The 19,963-nt window shown below is 40.7% G+C and overlaps 1 protein-coding gene across 1 annotated transcript; it reads right to left on the reverse strand.

Moving 5' to 3' along the window:
* Window positions 1–3,851: 3,851 nt before the first annotated feature.
* Window positions 3,852–16,891, reverse strand: LOC144512598 (ubiquitin-protein ligase E3A-like). The gene is made up of 11 exons (XM_078243407.1): window positions 16,597–16,891; window positions 15,891–15,935; window positions 14,094–14,398; window positions 12,658–13,910; window positions 12,403–12,547; window positions 11,417–11,622; window positions 11,057–11,221; window positions 8,806–8,961; window positions 8,632–8,705; window positions 7,350–7,493; window positions 3,852–5,568 (listed from the first exon to the last, which is right to left on the reverse strand). Exons 1-11 carry the CDS (start codon window positions 16,671–16,673, stop codon window positions 5,448–5,450), a joined length of 2,691 nt encoding a protein of 896 aa, XP_078099533.1. The 5' UTR covers window positions 16,674–16,891; the 3' UTR covers window positions 3,852–5,447.
* Window positions 16,892–19,963: the final 3,072 nt, after the last annotated feature.

A 19,963-nucleotide genomic window follows, 5' to 3' on the forward strand; every position in this document is an offset into this window, starting at 1 on the left:
ATTATTTTTTGGGGCTTTTTCCCTTTTTATTAGACAGCAACATAGACAGGAAAGGGAGAGAGAGATGGGGGATGACATGCGGCAAAGGGCAGCAGGTTGGACTCGAACCCACGCCGCTGCAAAGGACCCAGCCCGCATGGGGCGCACACTCCCACTGGGTGAGCCAGAGGGTGCCCCGTCTGTGTCTATTTTCATCTGAAGCAGCAACAGACCAACAATGAGTCCATTTAGGAAGTACATTTTTAATATTATGGGACTATTACTATAGGGGAAGATAAGTCTAATGTTATCATACAGTATGTGGCTGGTAAGTACGTCCTTTTGTCTGAAACTCTGTTGGTCTAAACAATGCATCATTAAATCTTTGGAAGATTGCCAAATTCAGGGTTAATTCCTTTGTATGCTGCTTTTGTCTTAGAGTATACCTGTACTTACAGGGTTTGATGGGCACACCCCACCTTCTTCGCTTTTATCTCTGCGTCGATAATAGCAGCCATCCTGGTCAGGAACCAAACTTTATTCACATCCAGGGTCATTTGAAAATGAAATGTAATGCTTTTAGTAATCCACCTGACTTTTTATCTAGAGCCAGAAGCAGGTCACACATTTTCACTTATCCAGTGTTAATATCGCAACATCTTTTGGATGGATTGGCACACAACTTCATATAGACACTGGCGGTTCACAGAGCATAAATCCTACTGACTATAACGATCCTTAACATTTTTCTTAAATTTCTCTAGCACCACCAGAAGGTCGACACTTTTGGTTCAGATTGAAATGTCTCAACTGGATGGACTGATATGACATTTGGTGAATCAGGATGAATTGTAGTAAGTCAAGTGATCCCCTGACTTTTCATCTAGCGCCATCACTATATATCTGCAAAAATAATAACATTCCTATCAGCTGCACTTTGTGTTTATTGCTAATTAGCAAATATTAGCATGCTAACATTGTCAACATTACCTGCTACATATCAGCATGTTGTTAGCACATTGCTGGTCTCATGCTAGCATTTAGCCCAAAGCACCAATGTACAGCGTCACAGCTGGCTTGGCTTCAGACTCTTAGCCCTGTTAAAGCCATTAACAACTGAAAGTGGTCCAAAAAGGTTAGCTTCTTAGCATGACATTCATTTCATGTTTGTGATGTAAATATTTGAGTGTATTCAGTAGACGAGGTTTAATGACAGAAGTTATTCCGTGCCTAAGCGACATTGACTGGGATTAACAATAAACAGCTAAACATGGGTAAGATTCATTGTCATGATACCAAAGGACCTGTGGACTCAAATCAGGATTATAAGGCAATACAAGTTGGAAAAAAGCTGTCATCTTTATTTAGCATGTTTTCACAGCACTGAATACTTGTTGCCGTTCATCAGTTTGTATCTTTTAGAATGTATCTGTTAAGTCAAAATGCTTCCCTTTCCAAAATCAGGTTGACCCTTCACCTTTTACCTTTACAAGCCTCTAGAGCCCTTTCACATGTCCATGTTAGCATCTTCAGCATTACAAAACAGAGGTACAAAGTAATGTTAAACAGCTAAAACCAGACCTGGGCTCAAAACAGTTGTAAGTAATCCTTAACCTTTGTTTTAACATACACAGAGTTTCACATGATTGAGGTTACTGCAGTATAACAATGCCAGCTAAGTTGTTAATCGCACAAACATACAGTATGCTGTAGTGACTTTCCAACACAGTCCACTGTTTGTCCACATTGCCAGACACTCCATGTACTGTCCGTCCAAAGTAACTTAAATAAAAAGGCTAAAAACAAGCAATGAAAAGTATTCTCCAAAATAATTTTGCCCAGGTCCGATGGGAAAGTAAGAGCAATGGAACAGACAGAATGGCTCAGGGTTGTTGTTTACTGCTGTGGTCTCAGCACTGTGGTTTAGTGGTATGTTGTGGGTACCATCACGCTCACAAATTGAGCAGCGTTTAAAGAAAAAAAAATAGATGGTCCTCTTGCAGACACATCACCAGGACAGCAGGAACCTCATCGTTAGACACACCAGTGTGTGAGTGAGAAGTCACAGATTCAATCTCCAAAGACAATACATGGCCAACAACCACTACTGAATAGTCCATGACAACACACAGAACACCAGTCTGCTCTGAACAACTTATCAGTGACCATCAGCAACAATGTTGTAGTCCATGACTAGCTTTGAATATATCAAAACGGTTTTTTTTGTTTTTTTTAAAATAAAAGACATAACTTGACTCTCCAATTACTTGTTTTCGGGAGCTTTCAACCACATCTCTTGGTTTTCATCAATGGATGGAGTTTGCTCAGTTGTTATCAAGCTGGCTTGGGTGTAGTGACGTGACCAGAGAAAATAACTTTGGTTGCATGATAACAGCTGGTCTTATATGGGCGGAGATGGAAACCTCTGTCTCTGTTCAAACACGGTCTGTGGCGACAGATGTGAATGTCCTTGATCTTTCTCCAGCCGTCCAGTGACCAAGACCTTTGACATCTTTCCAGTGGATGCTGTGAATGGTTTTGGTCTGTTCGCAGACAGTTGATGTTGCCCGCTTCAGCGTTCATTCAGTCTCTTAAAAAAGGTCCTTGACATTAAAACCGAAACCGTTGGATAAAGATCATGGAGGACATTCACATTCTACGCCAAAGACCATCTTGGACCATCTCCCTCCCACGTAAGACAACTTGGTATCCCGTAACCGAAGATCCATATGTAGGTCAAGTGATGTCCACCCCGAGCCGGCTTCATTTACTGATTAGGACTATGAGATGTAGTTGAAAGATTAGTAAGTGGACATTAATTTAATTGCATTGCAAATCTAAAGACGAGGGGACGCTGTTAAGACAGCTTTACAGCAGTGTGCAGGGCAAGTTTTTCCCAAATAATCTCTTATTCACTTATCACTTATTTGGAAGTAAAACAAAAAGGTACATTTTAAAGGATCAGTGTATGCATGTTTTAGCGGATGCTTTACATTTTTGATTCCCATGTTCAAATGTACACTATAGTTTTTGGGATGTAATTTTCACTCCATTACTTCCATTCATTTCCGCCCAATATGAAAATCTATAAGCGGACTCTTTGAAATGTACACAGTTTGCAAAAGGATTGGCTGTAATGTATGTGGGTATACATGTATAAAACCACGCATGTCCTTTAAAAAGGACATACACAGTGACCTACCATACTTACCATAGTTACTGGGTGCGCAAAATGCAACAAACTGCTAAAAACTTATATTTCAGGCGAGTCCATTTTATTTTCACTTTCAAATAAGTGGTTTGATTTGGTTAAACTGTACCGTTTAAACCCGTTTGGGTGGCTGATGCTGCTTTTCCCTTACGTACTCTATTGACAGTGTCAGTATACAGTCTGTGTGCAAGAACACCATGCAGACATCTTTACAGGTACAGCCTATTCAACTGAACAAAAACAGAACTATCAAAAAAAATTGGCCTGATCTGTGGGAGGATGATTTCACAGTTGATATTCCAATTCATGTTGAACAGAAGAAAAAAAAAAAGTGCTAGAACACTTTTTGTTAGACTTTTCCATTGACAGTGGTTACAGCTGTTTTCATTCTCATTGAATGTGACGAATCCAAATATAAATCTGATCACAGTGATGTGTCCACACAGTACAGTCTTCCCCAGAGTCAGTGAATATCAATGTTATATCTGTGCGTTCAGTACAGAGGTACACAGGTCCAGGACATGTTCAACCTAGCTTAGAAGAAGACTGGAAGCAGGGGGGGGGGGTCACAGTTAGCTTAGCCTTGCTACATAATGTTTTACTAAAGGATACAATGTGACAGCTATAGAGAATGTGGATTTGTTTGTTCTACAGTACTAGGTTAACTGTGGGTTTTTTTTTTGCCTGCTTCCAGTCTTTAAGATATGCTCAACTGGATGCAAACAAGATGACATTTAAATTCATCCCCTCACTTAATGGTGGATGAGATTTCGCAAAATGTTTTTCTTTAAATGTTTTCCCATTTGTCATAAGCATATATCAGTGAGCGATCAGATCACACCACACATTTTACACTGATTATTTTTCCATTGTGGGTCTAACAGCAAAGGAAGGACCGATGGGAACATATCAGGGGCTTCTCCGAGACTCAGTGGCTACAGGATTGACTGACCCTGGATTCCAGCTTTACACAACAATTAGTTTGTTCAGATTGTGCTTAGACTACTGTCCTCACTTGCCCAGTGTCCGATCACAGTTCCAGCCATCTGGCATGGCAATGTGGATACAAACACTTGAACCTGTCAGGTCATTTGTCGTGTTGTCAGAAGATTCATGATGCATTAAAATGACAGGTGTAACCACAACCAGAGACTAAGGCCAAATGGACTTAAGATCACAAGCTACCAAAGCGTTGCCAGTGACAATGTACACGCCGTTTTCTTGACTCTACGTATGCAGTTCCAGATAAATTGAAGTTGTATTGAACAGAGACTCTGCAGTGTGAGACTAGGTTGGCACAAGAAGAGTTCTATGCCTGTATCTGAGAACATCATCAGTAACCGGTCTACATGTGTACATCCTCCAAAACGTGCACAATACGGTATTGTAGTTCCAACCGCACTGATATATAAATACTGTTTTTATTTAGAATTGTCAACACAGGAAGACATGGAAATAAAATGCTTCAAACAATCATGGCAACCTGTGGCCAAAAAACAAACATTCTGAAAATGTCTAAGTGCACTTACACAGCTCTGACAAGATTTTAGTCTAACCTGCGGTGTCCGCCCCCCCCCCCGACGAAAAAAGGCCAAAAAAAAAAAAAAAAAAACAGCTATTTGATAATGTGCCATTTTGGACTAGATAGAATCAATAGCCAATGGCTGTGAGTGGAATGGTCAGCGAGAGCTCTTTCTTCTGTTGGGAATACAATATTTTGTACTAAAGACTAGTCTAAAACTAGATTATCTCTGTCAATTGTCTATCAATAAGGTCAATAAATGGGGTTTATATTGACTTGTTAATGCATCGTCCCAAATTTACAGTTTAATAACAACCGTCCCCCTTTCCCAAGTAAGGAAGCTATCACAACAGGCAGGCATGAAAAATAACCCATTTTAACCTTAAAATAAATAATAAGGAAATGATTCTCTCTGTACAAAGAAAAAAAAAAAAAAGAAAAAAAAAAAAGACGGGGAGGCTGCTGCACATTCACATAATGTGGATGTGGGGGGTGGGTATTTTGATCAGGAGGTCTCTGTGCTTACACTGACTGATGTGGGATGATGCAGGCACAGTAGAAGAACTACTGGAGCACTCTATTGGAACCATTTCTCCTCTTTTCATTATTGACTTGCTTTTCCTCGAAACATACTCTGGTCTGTCTTTTGTCACCTTTTGATAAAGGAAGGGCAGAGCAGGGTTTGATGGGCTTTCTGAGGAGGAGTCCGTTTTGCTGTGCGTTTGGAGCAGGGGCTCAGAGCATGCCAAACCCTTTGGCATAGGTGATGGCTTTCAGCAGTCTCTCCCTCAGCTTCTCCTTGCTGCTATACTCAGGCAGCAGCAGCACATTAAAGCAAGTGTGAGACGTTGGTAACCTGCCAAGACAAAACACACGGCTGGTCAGCTTTAAAGTCCCTGTGAAACGGAAGTTAGAGGGGGTTTAGCTCATGTGCCGTGACGTGACGCATTTCCAAGTGAAACTGAACACAAGAGGGATTTAAATCAAATCCTTCGCATTTAATTGGACCGCGTTAACGTAAACGTTTAAAAACGGAGGTTTCCAAATAAACACTCGAAGAAGTCAGAAGATGCCCGTTGAAAAGATGCCCGTTACGAAGGGGCCTATTGTTATTGTCGAGAACTGTTCATGCAAACAGCCTCACACTCATCACTGTGCTTCCTTGGGTTCTGGACAATACGCCAGCCATGACGTAGTAGTGTCCTCTAGCAATTCTTGAGTATACACATCATTAGCTAACAGCTAGCTACTTGGGACCAGGCTATTTCCGGGAAATAAAGGGTTTAAAAAAAACCCCCAATTCTACATGTTTCTGATGCTGGTAGAGATTGTTCACATTAAATTAAAAGACTTGGTAGTCCTTTTCAGTTTCACAAACCAAGCAATGCCAATTCCACTTTTAACCTTTTGCTCGCTGCAACCCCTACTTTCTACAGTGACCGCAACAACAGGAACACAGCAGCTGCACAGCGGTAGCTTTAAATTCACCAACGAAGCAACCTCGCAACTTTCCGCCATCGCTTGTGTAACAAAGTGAATGGGACGACGTAAGCGCGCTTGCTGTGGGGAACGTCCCCTTTCGTTCCTGCGTTGTGGCGTTGAATTGCGGCCAGAAAAGCATTTTCGCAGAACGTTACGATGTCCCAGCGAAGTTGACCACTAACCCTTTGGGTATTAAATGTCATCACTTCCTCATCATCATCATTTCAGCTTCATACATTTGTGTAAAAATGATTTGACGTGATTAGTGTATGACTTCTTGAGTTGGCCAAAATAGGTTATGTGAGGTCACAGTGACAGTCACAACAAATTCTAATTGTCATCCTTGAGTCCAAATGGACATTTGTGCCAAATTTTAAAAATCCCCTATAAAAAAAAAAAAAAAGGTGTACCTGAGACATAATGTCTTAAATCATATCGATACTTGTGCCCGCTCCACCGCTCACCAGACCTGTCAATGAGAAATACGGGGAAGAAAGTGCAGTCTCTCAAGACTGCGTTGCACCGGTGAGGTTCTCCAACCGTGCCAGAGCAGCTGTCATGCGCACAGCCGTGGCTATTTATAGCGACCATACCACTGATTCATCATGTTTCTGCAAACCAATGTCGCGATAATATCTTAACAATCACTATTATTAAACGTCAGAAGGATGAGCAATGATTCATTCATAGTAAGTAAGTACTGTTCCACATCTTTTGTCAGTACAGCAGGGGCCACCAGAGGACTTTCACCCAACTGGTTGTGCACTGATAACATTTAAAAAAAAAAAGAAGCATAATATGTGCACAAAAACACATATAACACAATAAAGGAAAGGGCAAAAGCCAAAAAGCATAATATGAGCACTTTAAGTAAAGCATAGTGTAGCAAGCAGGTTAACTAGGTTTACTTGCTCACTCAAGCCTAATGAAGTAATTGACACATTCAAAGGGACATTACTATTTTAAAATCCCTGGAAGAAAATGACGAGAAAATGAGTTCAAAATTCAAATCAATCACTTTAAGGAGCAGAAAGTCATGGATCTTCAATTAACAAAATGACTGTCTGCACAAACGGTGTAGAAATATATACTGTGTATACATGAGTACATTACAGGAAGAGCCAAGGAGCAGCATAATGGATAGAGGTGGTTCACCTGTCAGTGTCAGGGCCGTTCTTGGCAATGATCATCTTCAGCTTGCCCAGCCCACCCACAGGTGCTCTGTCAGTGCCGGTGGTGAACTGCAGGAAGAAACGCTTCTGCTCCTCACCAAACGAATGCAACGTCTCCCAAAACTCCCTACAATGCAAACGAGCATCCCCAACAGTCAAAATGAGTGCAGTGATAACATTTAAAAAAATATATAAGGATCCAATAGAATTAATAACAATCCTCTTTGTCAAACAACAAAGACATGTTATGTGTTGTACATTTTAACTTGTATTAAAAGTTTACCTTTTAAGAGCACTAGTGGTTATTTAACTGTGGTCCAAACAACAACTAATAGAAAGGATGATACCTCAAATGTGACAATTAAAAGCTGTAAAACAACCTCCTCATTATTTCCACCATTATCGTGCACATCTCAGGCAACCCGTTTCCAGGTCAATAGCACATTGGGTATGCATTTAAACCAGGGGTTGATGCATAGACTGTGTAAGTGAAGCCAAAACATCTCGAAGCCCCCCCCCCAGTGGCTGGCTGCAGTATAGGTCATAAATCCCACCCCCTCCATGTTAGTAGATGTGACATGGTTTCTGTTATTTTAGGTAGATCTTATCATGCTGGTGTATTTTCAAGTGTTCATTTCCCTGATAAGTTTGGGTTTTATTACTTATTTAATGCTATAATAGGGTGAAAAGTCAGGATTGACAGCTGTAATTAGGCTAGTTCGAGATGAGCTGCGCCTCGCCTGTAAAGTGGACGAGAGCAGGCGGCAGCAGCCGGGGGCGGCGACAAAAAGCCACGGTCAAGTCGGACAGTTTACAGCCGTTTCCATCAGCCTTCGGGCTGAACAGGAAGTCACAGAAACATTCACATCCTGTTAGATCCGATTCCGATTTAATAAAATGTTATCAGACCCATATATCAGCTTGTACACAGTCTCCAGTTGTTTTTTATTATGAAAAAAGTGCTCTACATGCAATCTGCTGCTGATGTTAATCACCAACAGACTGTAGACGATCTGTAATCTGAACTGAAAATGTATTTCTGACTTCTAAACGTAACTATTAGCCACCGATCGATTGTGTGCACACCTGGCTCATCTCGATTGAGCCTATTTGACCCACAGTTGGTTGGGCAGGCGTATGGGCGGGATTTCGCCGGCAGAGTGGGAAGAAGTGGAGACCCATCGTCCATCTTTGTATACAGTCTATGATTCAAACCATATTCATAATTTTGGTGCACATGTACCAACAAACACGCAATTTCTTACTTGATGATTCGAGAATCTCTGTTGTAACCTCCATCATACTCTGTTGTTTCTTCAAGTGCTAGGAAGTCCAGGTTCTGCAGTATATGACAAACAGGAAACGTGGATGGAAATTAAGCATTTAAGCAATTTTAAATGACTTAATAACGTACTCAAATGTCTGCTGCCAAATCTCACCCTGCTTCCACAGATCAGGAGCTCGATTTCCTCTGGTCTGAACAGGTATTTGAGTGGAGACTCGTTGGTGACCATGTGGAAGCCTCTCCTGAAAGCTTTGAACTGCTTCTCCACACTTTTGTTCAGCATGTATTCTGCATACTGAGCCACAAACTCCTGCACAAACGCACATCAACAGGAACAGTCACTGTTAGTCAAAAACCTGATGAGTACTTCAGCTTTCGAGGGAACATTTTCCCACCTAGTTGTATCTAACCTTTAGAGAAGCTGTTTTTATTTGCCACACCATATTACCCAGCTCTACCAGTGTGCTATAATGACCTCAAAATGAGCCATGGACTTTCTAAAAAGGTGCATTCGCTACTAAAACATCTCTTGCCACGCTCGTACAATGCAGGAGAATGGAATTTCATTTTTCTCAGCACTAAAACATCCAACAGCAAAACACCTTACCAGAAAAAAAAAATCCCTGTGACTGAGGAGAATATATATGTCAAATCTGTCAGGAAATAATTGATAATAAGTATTATTAGTCCTGACTGTATGTCATGTGTCAGAAATAATGACAAGCAGCCAGAAACATGAGGGAAACATTGCATCTTGTATCGTAATACTACGACGGATAGCTATTTTGTAGTCATTTTTGGCTGGGCCACAGAAAGAGCTGGGGGAACAGACCATATAAGGCTGCGTTCAGACCAGGAAACAGCGCTTTGGTGATTTTCTGCAGGGTGTTGGAATGTTACTTAAATGGCCCATTAGTCTGATGTCCTGTTGACCCCGTTTTCAACTGGCATTAACATTGTGTGATTGGATCACAAGCGGACAACTCTAAATACAGGTGAAAACTCTCTCAGGACGCAGTGAGATCGGATCGCAAAAAGCACATTTGAAGGTGGTTTGAGCCGCATGTGTCCACAATCTAATAGCAGTGAGAACGGGAATGTGTCCTGTGTCCACATTAAAGACCACCCACTCAATTGTAAATGGAAGTATGTACTCATTGAAAGTAGCCTTATTCTCATGTCACATAAACCACTGAGAGTGAATTGTGTGTTTGGGTGTTATTATCATATGCTGTTAGTTATGCGTCAGTGTTTTTGTTCCTGCATGCTGCCTGCTACAATAACCCTGGCTGTCTCGAGCTCTCTGCAGCGCTGTTGCCTTGAAAATAACACTATTTTCAGTTTCACAAAACATCCCCAAATTCACCAATATGTCCGACATTACTACAAAACGTCCTGCTATTATGTCGTCTCCTTCTGTTATTTGTTGGTCTCGCATTACCAGAGCTACACAGCGCTGTCTGGAGTTGACGGTGAAATGAGTGGTCAAAGCAGCGGCAGTGCGTCAAAAATTCTTCACAATAAAAGCCCCCCCCCCCCGTTATTTTGGTATTTTAATGTTTTTATTATGAAGCCGCAAAAATCAGGAAATGTTGGGTCTTCGTCAGCAGTAACGTAACTGCGCCTCCTAACGAACATGAAATGTAAAATAAAGCAGGTAGAATACAAACTAAACTTCAAACCACAGAGATTCTGTTAGAAGCTACTAACGTACTGAGAGCTGAACACACAGAAACGTACCCTCATAGTGTTTTAAAACTTTCTTGTGGCAGCGATAAAAGGCAGTGATGTTTCCCGTTTACTGTATGGGACTCTCACACCGCCTCAAAACCGTCTGACAAGTCTGATCGCTGGTTACATGATTGGCCACTGCAGCGCGACGTCTGGTTGCGTTGCTCAAAAACTTTGCCGTAGCCTAAACGCACTAATGCTCGACTATAGTAGGCTATTTACTATGAAGAACGGAAAAGCATCTTTAAAATAGAACCATCTGAAAGTAGCGTTACTTTCATTTTGAGTTTTAACATTGGAGCACCGCTTAAGAGAGTGGGCTGTCATCCGTTCTCTCGGCAAAGAAGTCTCCCTGTGGTGGGACTAAGCAAACGGCTGCGGCTGGCTGGCTAGTTAGCTAGCTGGCTAATTTCACCCACCATGCTTTCATGCTACACTGGTTACAGAAAATGAGCCAAACGAAGTTAAAGTTAGAAGTTAGTAGTTCAGCTTTTGAGTTCTTGCAGAACTCTCATATCTACTGTCTTACAGTCCTGTGGTTGGTCTGCTTTATTTTCATGACCCATACAAACCGCACTAGAGTCCATTTAGATGCAGACCAAGACCCTGCTTTAGACCTCAAAAAAAGTTTTCAATACAGTTTGAAAATGCTTCATGTTTTCTGTTTGGCTCACCTTTCTGTTTTCATTTGTGACTGGAATCTTGTCCCCATTTTCCCTTAAATCATACATGAGTGGGTTGCCAAACAGGTCTGTCTGGGAAATCTGGAAAGTGATCATCATGTCCTCCTCCACACTGCCCTCATACTCCAGCAGCTCCTTCAGACTCTGGTATAGAACCTTTACAACACAGTTCAGCACAGTCGGATATCATATACAGCATTGCTTATCAAGTGACGAACATGGGTGTTCAAAAAAGTGAATTTCCAGCATGAAAATGGCAGTGTTAAACGTTTGTAGCTATGGATTTGCTCCATAGCTACACGAATTGTGCAGCTAAAGAGCAATAAGAACATTGGATGAGGTAGTTCTTACCGGGTTGGCATCAGCCAAGTCCCTGAAAGTTCCTTTCTTGCCCATCAGCTTCCTGTAGACCACCATAGGAAAGTGGACATCCAGAATACAGTTGTTATAGATGGCCAGACCAAGAACGATGCCAATCAGAGTGTACTGGCCCTCATTTTCGAGTGATGACGAGTTGAACCAAAACAGTTTGGTGCGCTCGTCGTATGTGAACATGCCTGCAGGAGGAAAAGATAACATAGAAAAAGTGTTAATACGTATATAAAAAATGAGGGCTGTCAATCGATTTAAATATTTAATCACACTTTTTTTTTTAAATCTGTTTTAAATGCAATTTAAAAAGGGATAACTGCAGAATCACTATAGCCTACAAGGTAATTATTTGCAACAGCAGCCTATGTATGATCATGCCCTATTTAAAATCCGGTTTAAACCCAGGCCTTTGGCCTCTAAAAGCACAGTATCTATTTAATATTATTATTATTATTATTATTAATCTTTCATAACCATTATTATAATTATATATATTAACCATACATTTTTGAACACTAATATTTTATATATGACAAACAATAGTGCTGATGTAGATACACCAATATTCAATTATATTATTTTAATTACTTACTATTATCATTCAGGTCTATTTTTGTTCAGGTTTATTTGTTTGTTTATCTATTTATCTTCATTATGATTATCGTCTCTGCCACAATTGTTATAGCACTCTACTAAAGGTTCACTAAACGTGTACGCCTTGCTTTCCATCCAAACATGCATACACTCATACACACTTCCCCTACACGTTGTCTGTCATGTCAACATTCAACATAACTGCTGTATATATATTGTCTGTAATTATCTTTATGTCTATGTATGCTGATGATGATGATGATGATGATGATGCACGAGCTGATGTGTGGTGAGCGTCTGGTGTCGTAAGGCTGCCGTGCATCACCCAGGTGGGTGCTACACATTGGTGGTGGCAGAGAGCATTTTCTTACCAATATCTGGGTTAAAGATCTCCTCCACCACCAGCTGGAAGAACTCTTTGGAAACGCCTCCTTCATCAACACCTTGCTCTCCTTCAAACTCCACATACAGCTGCTTCTTCAAGTCTGCAGGATTTTCCATTGCTATCATTTCAAGCTACAGAGACACAAGAGAAACAGATCAGCGAAATGTGTTTTGTACTAAACCAAATGTATTAGAAAGGGGCCTTAATATTAATTGGATGTATTGAACTGGCACACTCATACCCTGACCAGAGCGTCGTCAATGATGTGGTCTCGCCGCACTTTGAGCCTCAGGTAGGGATTGAGCTGCTGACCTTGCACCAAACTGTAGAGCACAGTTATACGCCGCTCGCTGTACATGCGGATGCGGTTGTCGTAGTAAAGGCCCAGGTTCTTGGTGACGGGATTCAGGATGAAGGGGCAGGTCATAAAGGAGAACTTGTTTTCAGTTTCAACCTTAAAAAATGTGTAGTCCTTGTCCATCTCCAGCACCTCGTTAAGAGGCTCATTGACAAACTCCTCAAAGACAATGAGTGGCCGTCTGCAATCGTTGGTGCGGATCCCTAACTCCGTCTCCACCGGGTCCACCCGAGGGCCCTTCTTGTTCCGCCGTTCCTCGCCCAGCAGCTCCTGCAGGGTAAGTTCACTAGACTCTGGGATGGGCTCCTCATCCTCATCCTCGTTGTGCTCTACATCTAGGTCGCCACCCAGTACATTTGCATAGTAGACGATCTTCAAGCACTTGGTGGCCGCCACTACCGCGTCATCGTCGTTGACCAGGTTGCGGCTGTTGAACTCGTTACTGATCACCTTGTAGGTAATGAGCTGCTGGAAGGTCTCTACCATGCGCCGAATCTGCCCTGCGCTGTAGTGTGACCACAAGCTTGCCAGCTTGGCCTGGGCTGCCAGCGGGAGTTTGCTCATGGCCTTGCAGAACTGCGGGAGGGCGATCTCCAGGTACTCTGGGCTGTGGAGGTTGCTGTTTTCCATCACTATAACAAACAGGTTCAGGTAGTTTGGGTCTCGCGAGTACACATTGTGGTACGTCAGATCACACTCTACGTTGGGTGAGAGGTAGACCAGCGCATTCAGGAAGGCGGCTTCTATCTTCTCATTGGAGAGCAGGCGCTCGTAGACCCGCCGCACTGCTTCAATGTCCACCGACACCTCGTCAGGGGCCAACTTTTGGACATCATTTTCCCCTGAGGAGCCCTCTCCGAGCCTTGATGACGAAGAGGAGGCAGGGGAGTCCTCCTCCATAGCTGTAGCAGAACAGGCAGCGGCCTCCTTCTCATCCTCATCCTTGTCCTCATCCTTACCTTGGAGGGACTTGAGCTCTTCCTTAGTGTGAGGTTTGGACCTCCGGAAGCTCTGCACCAGGCCCTCAGCACTGGAGAACACCCTACCAATTACCCTGATCAGAGGCGAGTAATCTTCTTTCTCTCCACAGATGTCCAAGATCTCATACACTTTCTCCTCTGTCAGGTAATTTACATCTATATACAGAATCAAACATCACATGGTTAAAAATTGTAGGATAACAAAACTAACATTAAAAACTAACTTAAATCAACAGATTAAACTCTCCACTGTCATAAACTGTATGAACATAACAGCGTATTCTGCTCTATTTTATTCATTAACAGTGTGTAAATCCTGAATGTCTGGCATCAACTCACCTTTGAAATTGTCCCGTACAGAGTGGACATCTTTATGGTTCAACTTCCTGTTGCCGCAGGAGGAGTTGCTGTGAGCGCTGCTCTCTAGGTAGGTTGAGGCCGTGCCTTTCTTTGAGGGGTGGGGGTCACATAGCTTAGCGTTGACCTTGTAGAGCTCCAAGGCTTTGACCGCCGCTGCGTTGTTATCCATGCGGTTGAAGCCGACTGATGAGGCACACCAGGAGTTGGAGCACGACTCATTCCCACAGCCCTCAGTTAACTGGTGGTAATAGCGCTCTATTAGATGTTTGGCAGCTGCTCGCTTCCTGCATTCAGAGGTAAGGCACAAAAGGTACTGGGTTAATCCACTTTTTTTTTTTTAAATCATTAATAGCAGTTGGTACAATATGGGACGGATTGGTATAAAGAATGATTCCCATGTTTAAACTTAGGAATCACAGTTGTATGAGTGCTAAAATACAGAGCCTTAATAAATATATCACCACATCCATTACATTTGGGTAAACATTTTTTTTGAATGATGGACTTTGGCTGACATCCATACTTTGCCTTCTCTATTCTCTTCATATTATTAAACGGCAAGTTTAAAAAAAAAAAAAAAGATAACTGCAGCATACAACTGTATATTGAATAGAGTGGGCATCACCAAATGGCCAGACACGGACAGAATGGCGTTTTATTTTTTCTTCCAGACCCAGGGACAATTATTTTTCAGATGGACGCAGCTAATCCTGTTAATAAGGCAATAGCTTCACTTAATTGAGCTAATCAAATATATCATTTACCATGTGTATACAATTCGCTAGAGAGAACAACAGCGAAGACTCTGTCTATTTTTCTTTTACTTGAAATGCAGGCTTAAATTCAATGTGCTAGGACTAACTGTATTTATAGTAAAGCTATTTGTTTACAATACAAGCTGTGAAGCACTTTAATGTTGCAGCTGGTAAAGGTGAAGGTAATTTTAACTACTTTGTACTGTCGGGTCGCTTAATAGTACCACACTAATAGATAATCATTTATTCAGTTGGCTTTAGGACGCAATTTAGACATTATGAGGTTTGGAGTCTGGACCTTTGCTGGGAGGAAATATTTAGCAACTGGACCTCTTAGAATATTAATTAAATACTCCTGTAATATAGACTGAGAGCTTGATACCAATGTCAATTTTGGACTTAAATGAATCCAATATTGATATATCAGGTGGTATGAATTTATTAACATAAACACAAAGTTTCCCCAAACATTTTTGGTTTGGCTCTCTTGAATTTAAACATAAAAGTACATTCTTTACCTTGTCAGTAGTAGTTTGACAAAACTATTTCAACTCAAGGTCTACTTAAAGCACTGGCTTTGTACCGTTTTCTACCATATCTATCAATCAGTCTTCTTCATTGCTGATGAAGACCATTTGTTCTGCTTTTTTTTTAAACCGTAGTGCATTAATAATAATTTAATTCAGATGATCTTCAAACTGTTTAAAATAAACAATGCTCAGTGATAATTAATGCACACCACTGCAACAGGATCATCTTGGAAGAATATATTAAAAAAAGACCTCTTTGATTTTAGCATGATAGTGTCACTTACTTTGTTGCAAAGTTCTAGCACTATGGTTCACGATGTACACATGAAATGGTTGTAACAAACAGTCAACGGGGCTTTGACGGCAAGAAAAGAAAACAAGAAGTGAGAACAGACAAAAACAATAGTGGTCTGAGCTGCTGGTGTGGAAGTCTTAAGTAAGCTCACAGACACACGTATATACTAGTATAGTATAGAATTAATTTCACTTACATTCGGCTTGCTTCTGGGTTTTCTATTTCAGGCTCCTCGTATTCTCTAATTAAACAACAGACAATAACGATCAAAACTACAGCAGAGGTCACGCTGCGTTGCATTGACATGGAAATTAAAACAAATACTGTTGCCTCTCTGTTGGCTGCATTAGGGACTCCGGGGCAATATTATAACATATTTTCATTTACAAATTGCATGTGCCTTAGTTACGATGAGAAAATGATATTAAAGTCGATGTCTTGTAGAACCAGGTTAGCCTACAGTGATTAGGGCCACAGTCAGTGTATTTTGCTAAATGTGTAGCCATGGTTAAGAATCATACGCTGTTATTGATTGTCAAAATTAGCGTTTACCAAAATCATACATTGCAATCTTAAAGGGGCAGTAGGCTAATTTAAACAAGTAGGAGAAATGACAGAGACCTGAACATCATAACGCTGCCTTAGCGAGCTAATATAGCAAGAACTAGCTAGCCCGCCGGCCTTATTTCAACTATTATTCATGCAGATATAAAATTTCCAAAGTTGTAACTATCAATTTTCACTTTTTAATAAACCAATGTTTGCCATGAACTTTGCCTTATTATACTGATAAAACAGAGCTCCACAGAGCTAGTAGCAACATTCAATCTAGCTGGCTATCACTTCCAGTGCTTCTCCTAGCATCTCCAGCATCCCCGACTCTTTCCTGTTGGCGTCCCCACCTATATGGTCCTCCTGCGGGGCTAGTCTCGGCCTGTGGTGGCGCACACTCACAGTCCTCCTTCTCGTCGGAATTCATACGAGACTTTATCCTCAGTTGTTTGCGATTTTGTTGCTGTCTGTGAATGTATCAAGTCCTCCACAGGTTGACTACAACTTCAACAACACGACGGTTTAAGTCTAAACAGGCAGCGACGAATAATCTGTTATTCAAAACTTCATTCACGGCCTTCCTACAGCAGGCTCCTTGCTCTGCTTGAGGTTCACAGCCATCTTGACTTCACCATCAACCCACGCCCCACAATGCACTGCGTTCAAGCTACAAGACCTGCTGGAATGGATCATAATACTAAATGGATCTGGACTCATCATATTCATTATGATACTGTGGCTGTATCGTAGCTCACGGAGCACTGGAGACTTATGAGAAATATATATTTACATTGTATACTATATCTTTCTAATATATAATATTTACTGTTTAACAGCAAGTGTTTAATGCAGTGATGCAACAATACAATAAACTACATTTTCCATATTTCTTATTGATCTTTTTTTTATTTTTTTAAATGAACTGTCCATGAAAGCCTTGTATTCTCTGTGCATTGCACATATAACATATATGTTATGTTCCTATCACGTACAGAGCGCACAGTAGATTACACAGGTCAGTGAAATTATATTTTGCCCATAGCCCCAAAAAAAACAACCAGATGCTGGAATATCCCCACCAATTAAATGTTGTAACTTACAACTAGGCTATAAAGAGAATACAGGATCCCTCTACTGGACAGGCCTCCCAAATCAAATTAAAACTACCAATGGCTTTTAGGGCCCTCAGGCAGCTATATTTTACTTAGTTAGTAATCTAGCCTTGCCTTTATGAAACCAGACTCAACTGAACATGTGGAATCCTTTTTTCTGATAGCCCAAAATCATATCAGTTTTTTTTTTTTTTATTATAGTAAAAGTTAAACTTCTAGTGCGTTTTGCATTTTGTCCAGTCCAAATTCATAATTTCTACTCCAGCGGTCACCATTATCAGCAAGCAGTGAAAATCCAGATCAAGCACTGAGAAAGTGCATTCCAGAAGAGTTCACATAGAGAGAACACACCTTCGGAGTACTAAGAACCACTGCACTCTGAAGGTGCATTAAGACTAAACTCAAAGTACATTTCATCTTGTTTTATTCTCACAAATTTGGATATTGAGTGTAGTGTTTTTTTTTATATTTGGAAGTGACTGAAGCACATATCACACCTGTGGTTAACAATAGGTTCCTGTATGTTTGCATGTGGGGTGAGTGCTACCGCTCAGGTGCACACTGATGTCAAAACTTCATAAAGAGGCTATGTGTTTAATATTCTAATTGAATTTGGCACAAATGTATTTCCTAGGGAGCAGGTGCAAAATATGTGGGTGATCAAATACAATTTATATATGTATAATAAAATGCCAAATGTCAAATCCATCTGCACACATCTGGCACAAGTGTCTCTATAGCCTACCAATACTCTAGTTTAAAGTGACACTGTAGCTCACACCAACATGAAGGTGCAAAAACTTTAAAAGCACTGGCATAAATTTTGCTCTGTAAAAGGTATCTGTAGGCCTACTGTATGTACACTGTACAGCTTCCAGACTCTTAGTAGAACAAACTGGGATTAGAAATAACATAATGTAGGCCAAATTATTTATTAAAGAGTATATCTGAGCAATAGAAACTTTCCTTTCCTCACAAAGTCCATGATCTAGGACAAAAAATGGTAGACCTGTGTATGACAAGTGAATTATAAATAATGGTAATCAGATGATAAAGACAACACGGCAAATGTGATTAGCACAGTACAGATGAACAACACAGTAAACAGTTATCCTTTTTTTTTTTTTTTTAACCTTTTTTATTTGCTACCAGGGTAGCATCATGGATGTATTAAGAGAACATTCATCATGCCTAATTTAATAATTGTGGATTCGCTACTAGTGAATGTTAAAAATGTTAAAAACGTGACGTTTTAAACAAGGACCCTTTAATTGTTCGGGCTGGTAAATTGATATACCCCGAAACAAATGATCCGCTGAAATTTAGACGTTTCTTTCGCCATGCGAAGTCTATGTGAAAAGTCTTTCTGGGCCATGGGGTGCAGTACCACCACCCCTATCCACTAAGCCCATGGTGGCTTTTAGACATGGCGCTCTTCCTGGGGTCTTGCGTATGCTACGAGGTCACGTAACATACGTGGATGAAATGCAAATAGAGGTAATCTCTGCAACAGCAATGTGCAGCAACTGTGTTTAATTGGTTTATCATTTAAGCTGTAACGTTACTTCTAGTAGACCCATATATTGTTGGGTAGTTTAATTTATAATAAAACGTAGGCCTATCATATTTTATAAACTACGTGGGTTTTGTGTGCAAAATCTTAATTTGTAAAGTAAATTGTAATTTAAGATGCCAGATTAATGTAGTGGAGTAAAAAGAATGAAAAGTGGCATGAAAAGGAAAGACTCAAATAAGTAGTCCTAGTGGTTTGGTTTTTCGGAGGAGAACGAGACTAAAGGAGGGAAACAAATATTTCAAGGGAAATTGAAAACGGAAGAAACTGTTAACAACTCAAAAAGAGTGCAGTATCGTTAAGGCAACAACCCTTTCAATATCCCGTATGCAACAGATTAACCATTTTACCAATACCAAAAAAACGTATACCAAAAATGCAATCGTCTTTTTTAGCAGGCGCAATTTACAGAAATAGACACTTATCCATCTGGCCACAGTTTATTATTATTATTCATATTAAATAATCTTTAGTTGTATTTCAAATTAGTCGAGTTGGGCGGGAAAGCAGCGGAACTGGCAACCTTAGCTAGCTGGTTAGTGGAGACGTGTGCACACTGCGCACGACACACTTGACTGAGCGGAGCTACGCCACGAGGGTGATAATCATCATACTGCAATTGAGAAGCATTTGGTAAAGTAAATAATGGTTATAGAAGTTACGTTAACTAATGTTTATTGGCGCCGTCAGTTCGTAAACCATTTTAATGAACGGAACGGATATTTTATCAATTTTATTCTACTTTATTAATGCGGAGTTAGCTCTTTTTAGCTAATGTTAGCTTGTTTTAGCTAACGTTAGCGCCAACACCCTGCTAACGTAATTCCAACAGGCATCAATTTTCGTACATGGCCGTCACCTTCAAAATGTAACGTTAATTCACATTTTCTTACCAACCACTTTTCTTTAAAAATATCGACTTTACTTGGGTGTGTTGATAACGAATGAGGCCATGTCGAATCGGGATTAGCCAAAAGTAGCGCAAGATAATTTTGCACACTTCTCTGGCAGATGCATGGTTAACGTTAGCAA

The sequence above is a fragment of the Sander vitreus genome, chromosome 24 (genome assembly GCF_031162955.1).
Source record: "Sander vitreus isolate 19-12246 chromosome 24, sanVit1, whole genome shotgun sequence".
NCBI classification, from domain to species: domain Eukaryota; kingdom Metazoa; phylum Chordata; class Actinopteri; order Perciformes; family Percidae; genus Sander; species Sander vitreus.

Bases quoted from the DNA above. Each gene is read 5' to 3' on its own strand.
- LOC144512598 (XM_078243407.1), bottom strand. From the start codon at position 16,673: ATGAATTCCGACGAGAAGGAGGACTGTGAGTGTGCGCCACCACAGGCC. The intron at 11,222-11,416 runs GTAAGAACTACC...TGTGTTGTAAAG, and splicing joins ACTTGGCTGATGCCAACCCG to GTTCTATACCAGAGTCTGAA. The intron at 8,706-8,805 runs GTGAGATTTGGC...CATATACTGCAG, and splicing joins TCCTGATCTGTGGAAGCAGG to AACCTGGACTTCCTAGCACT.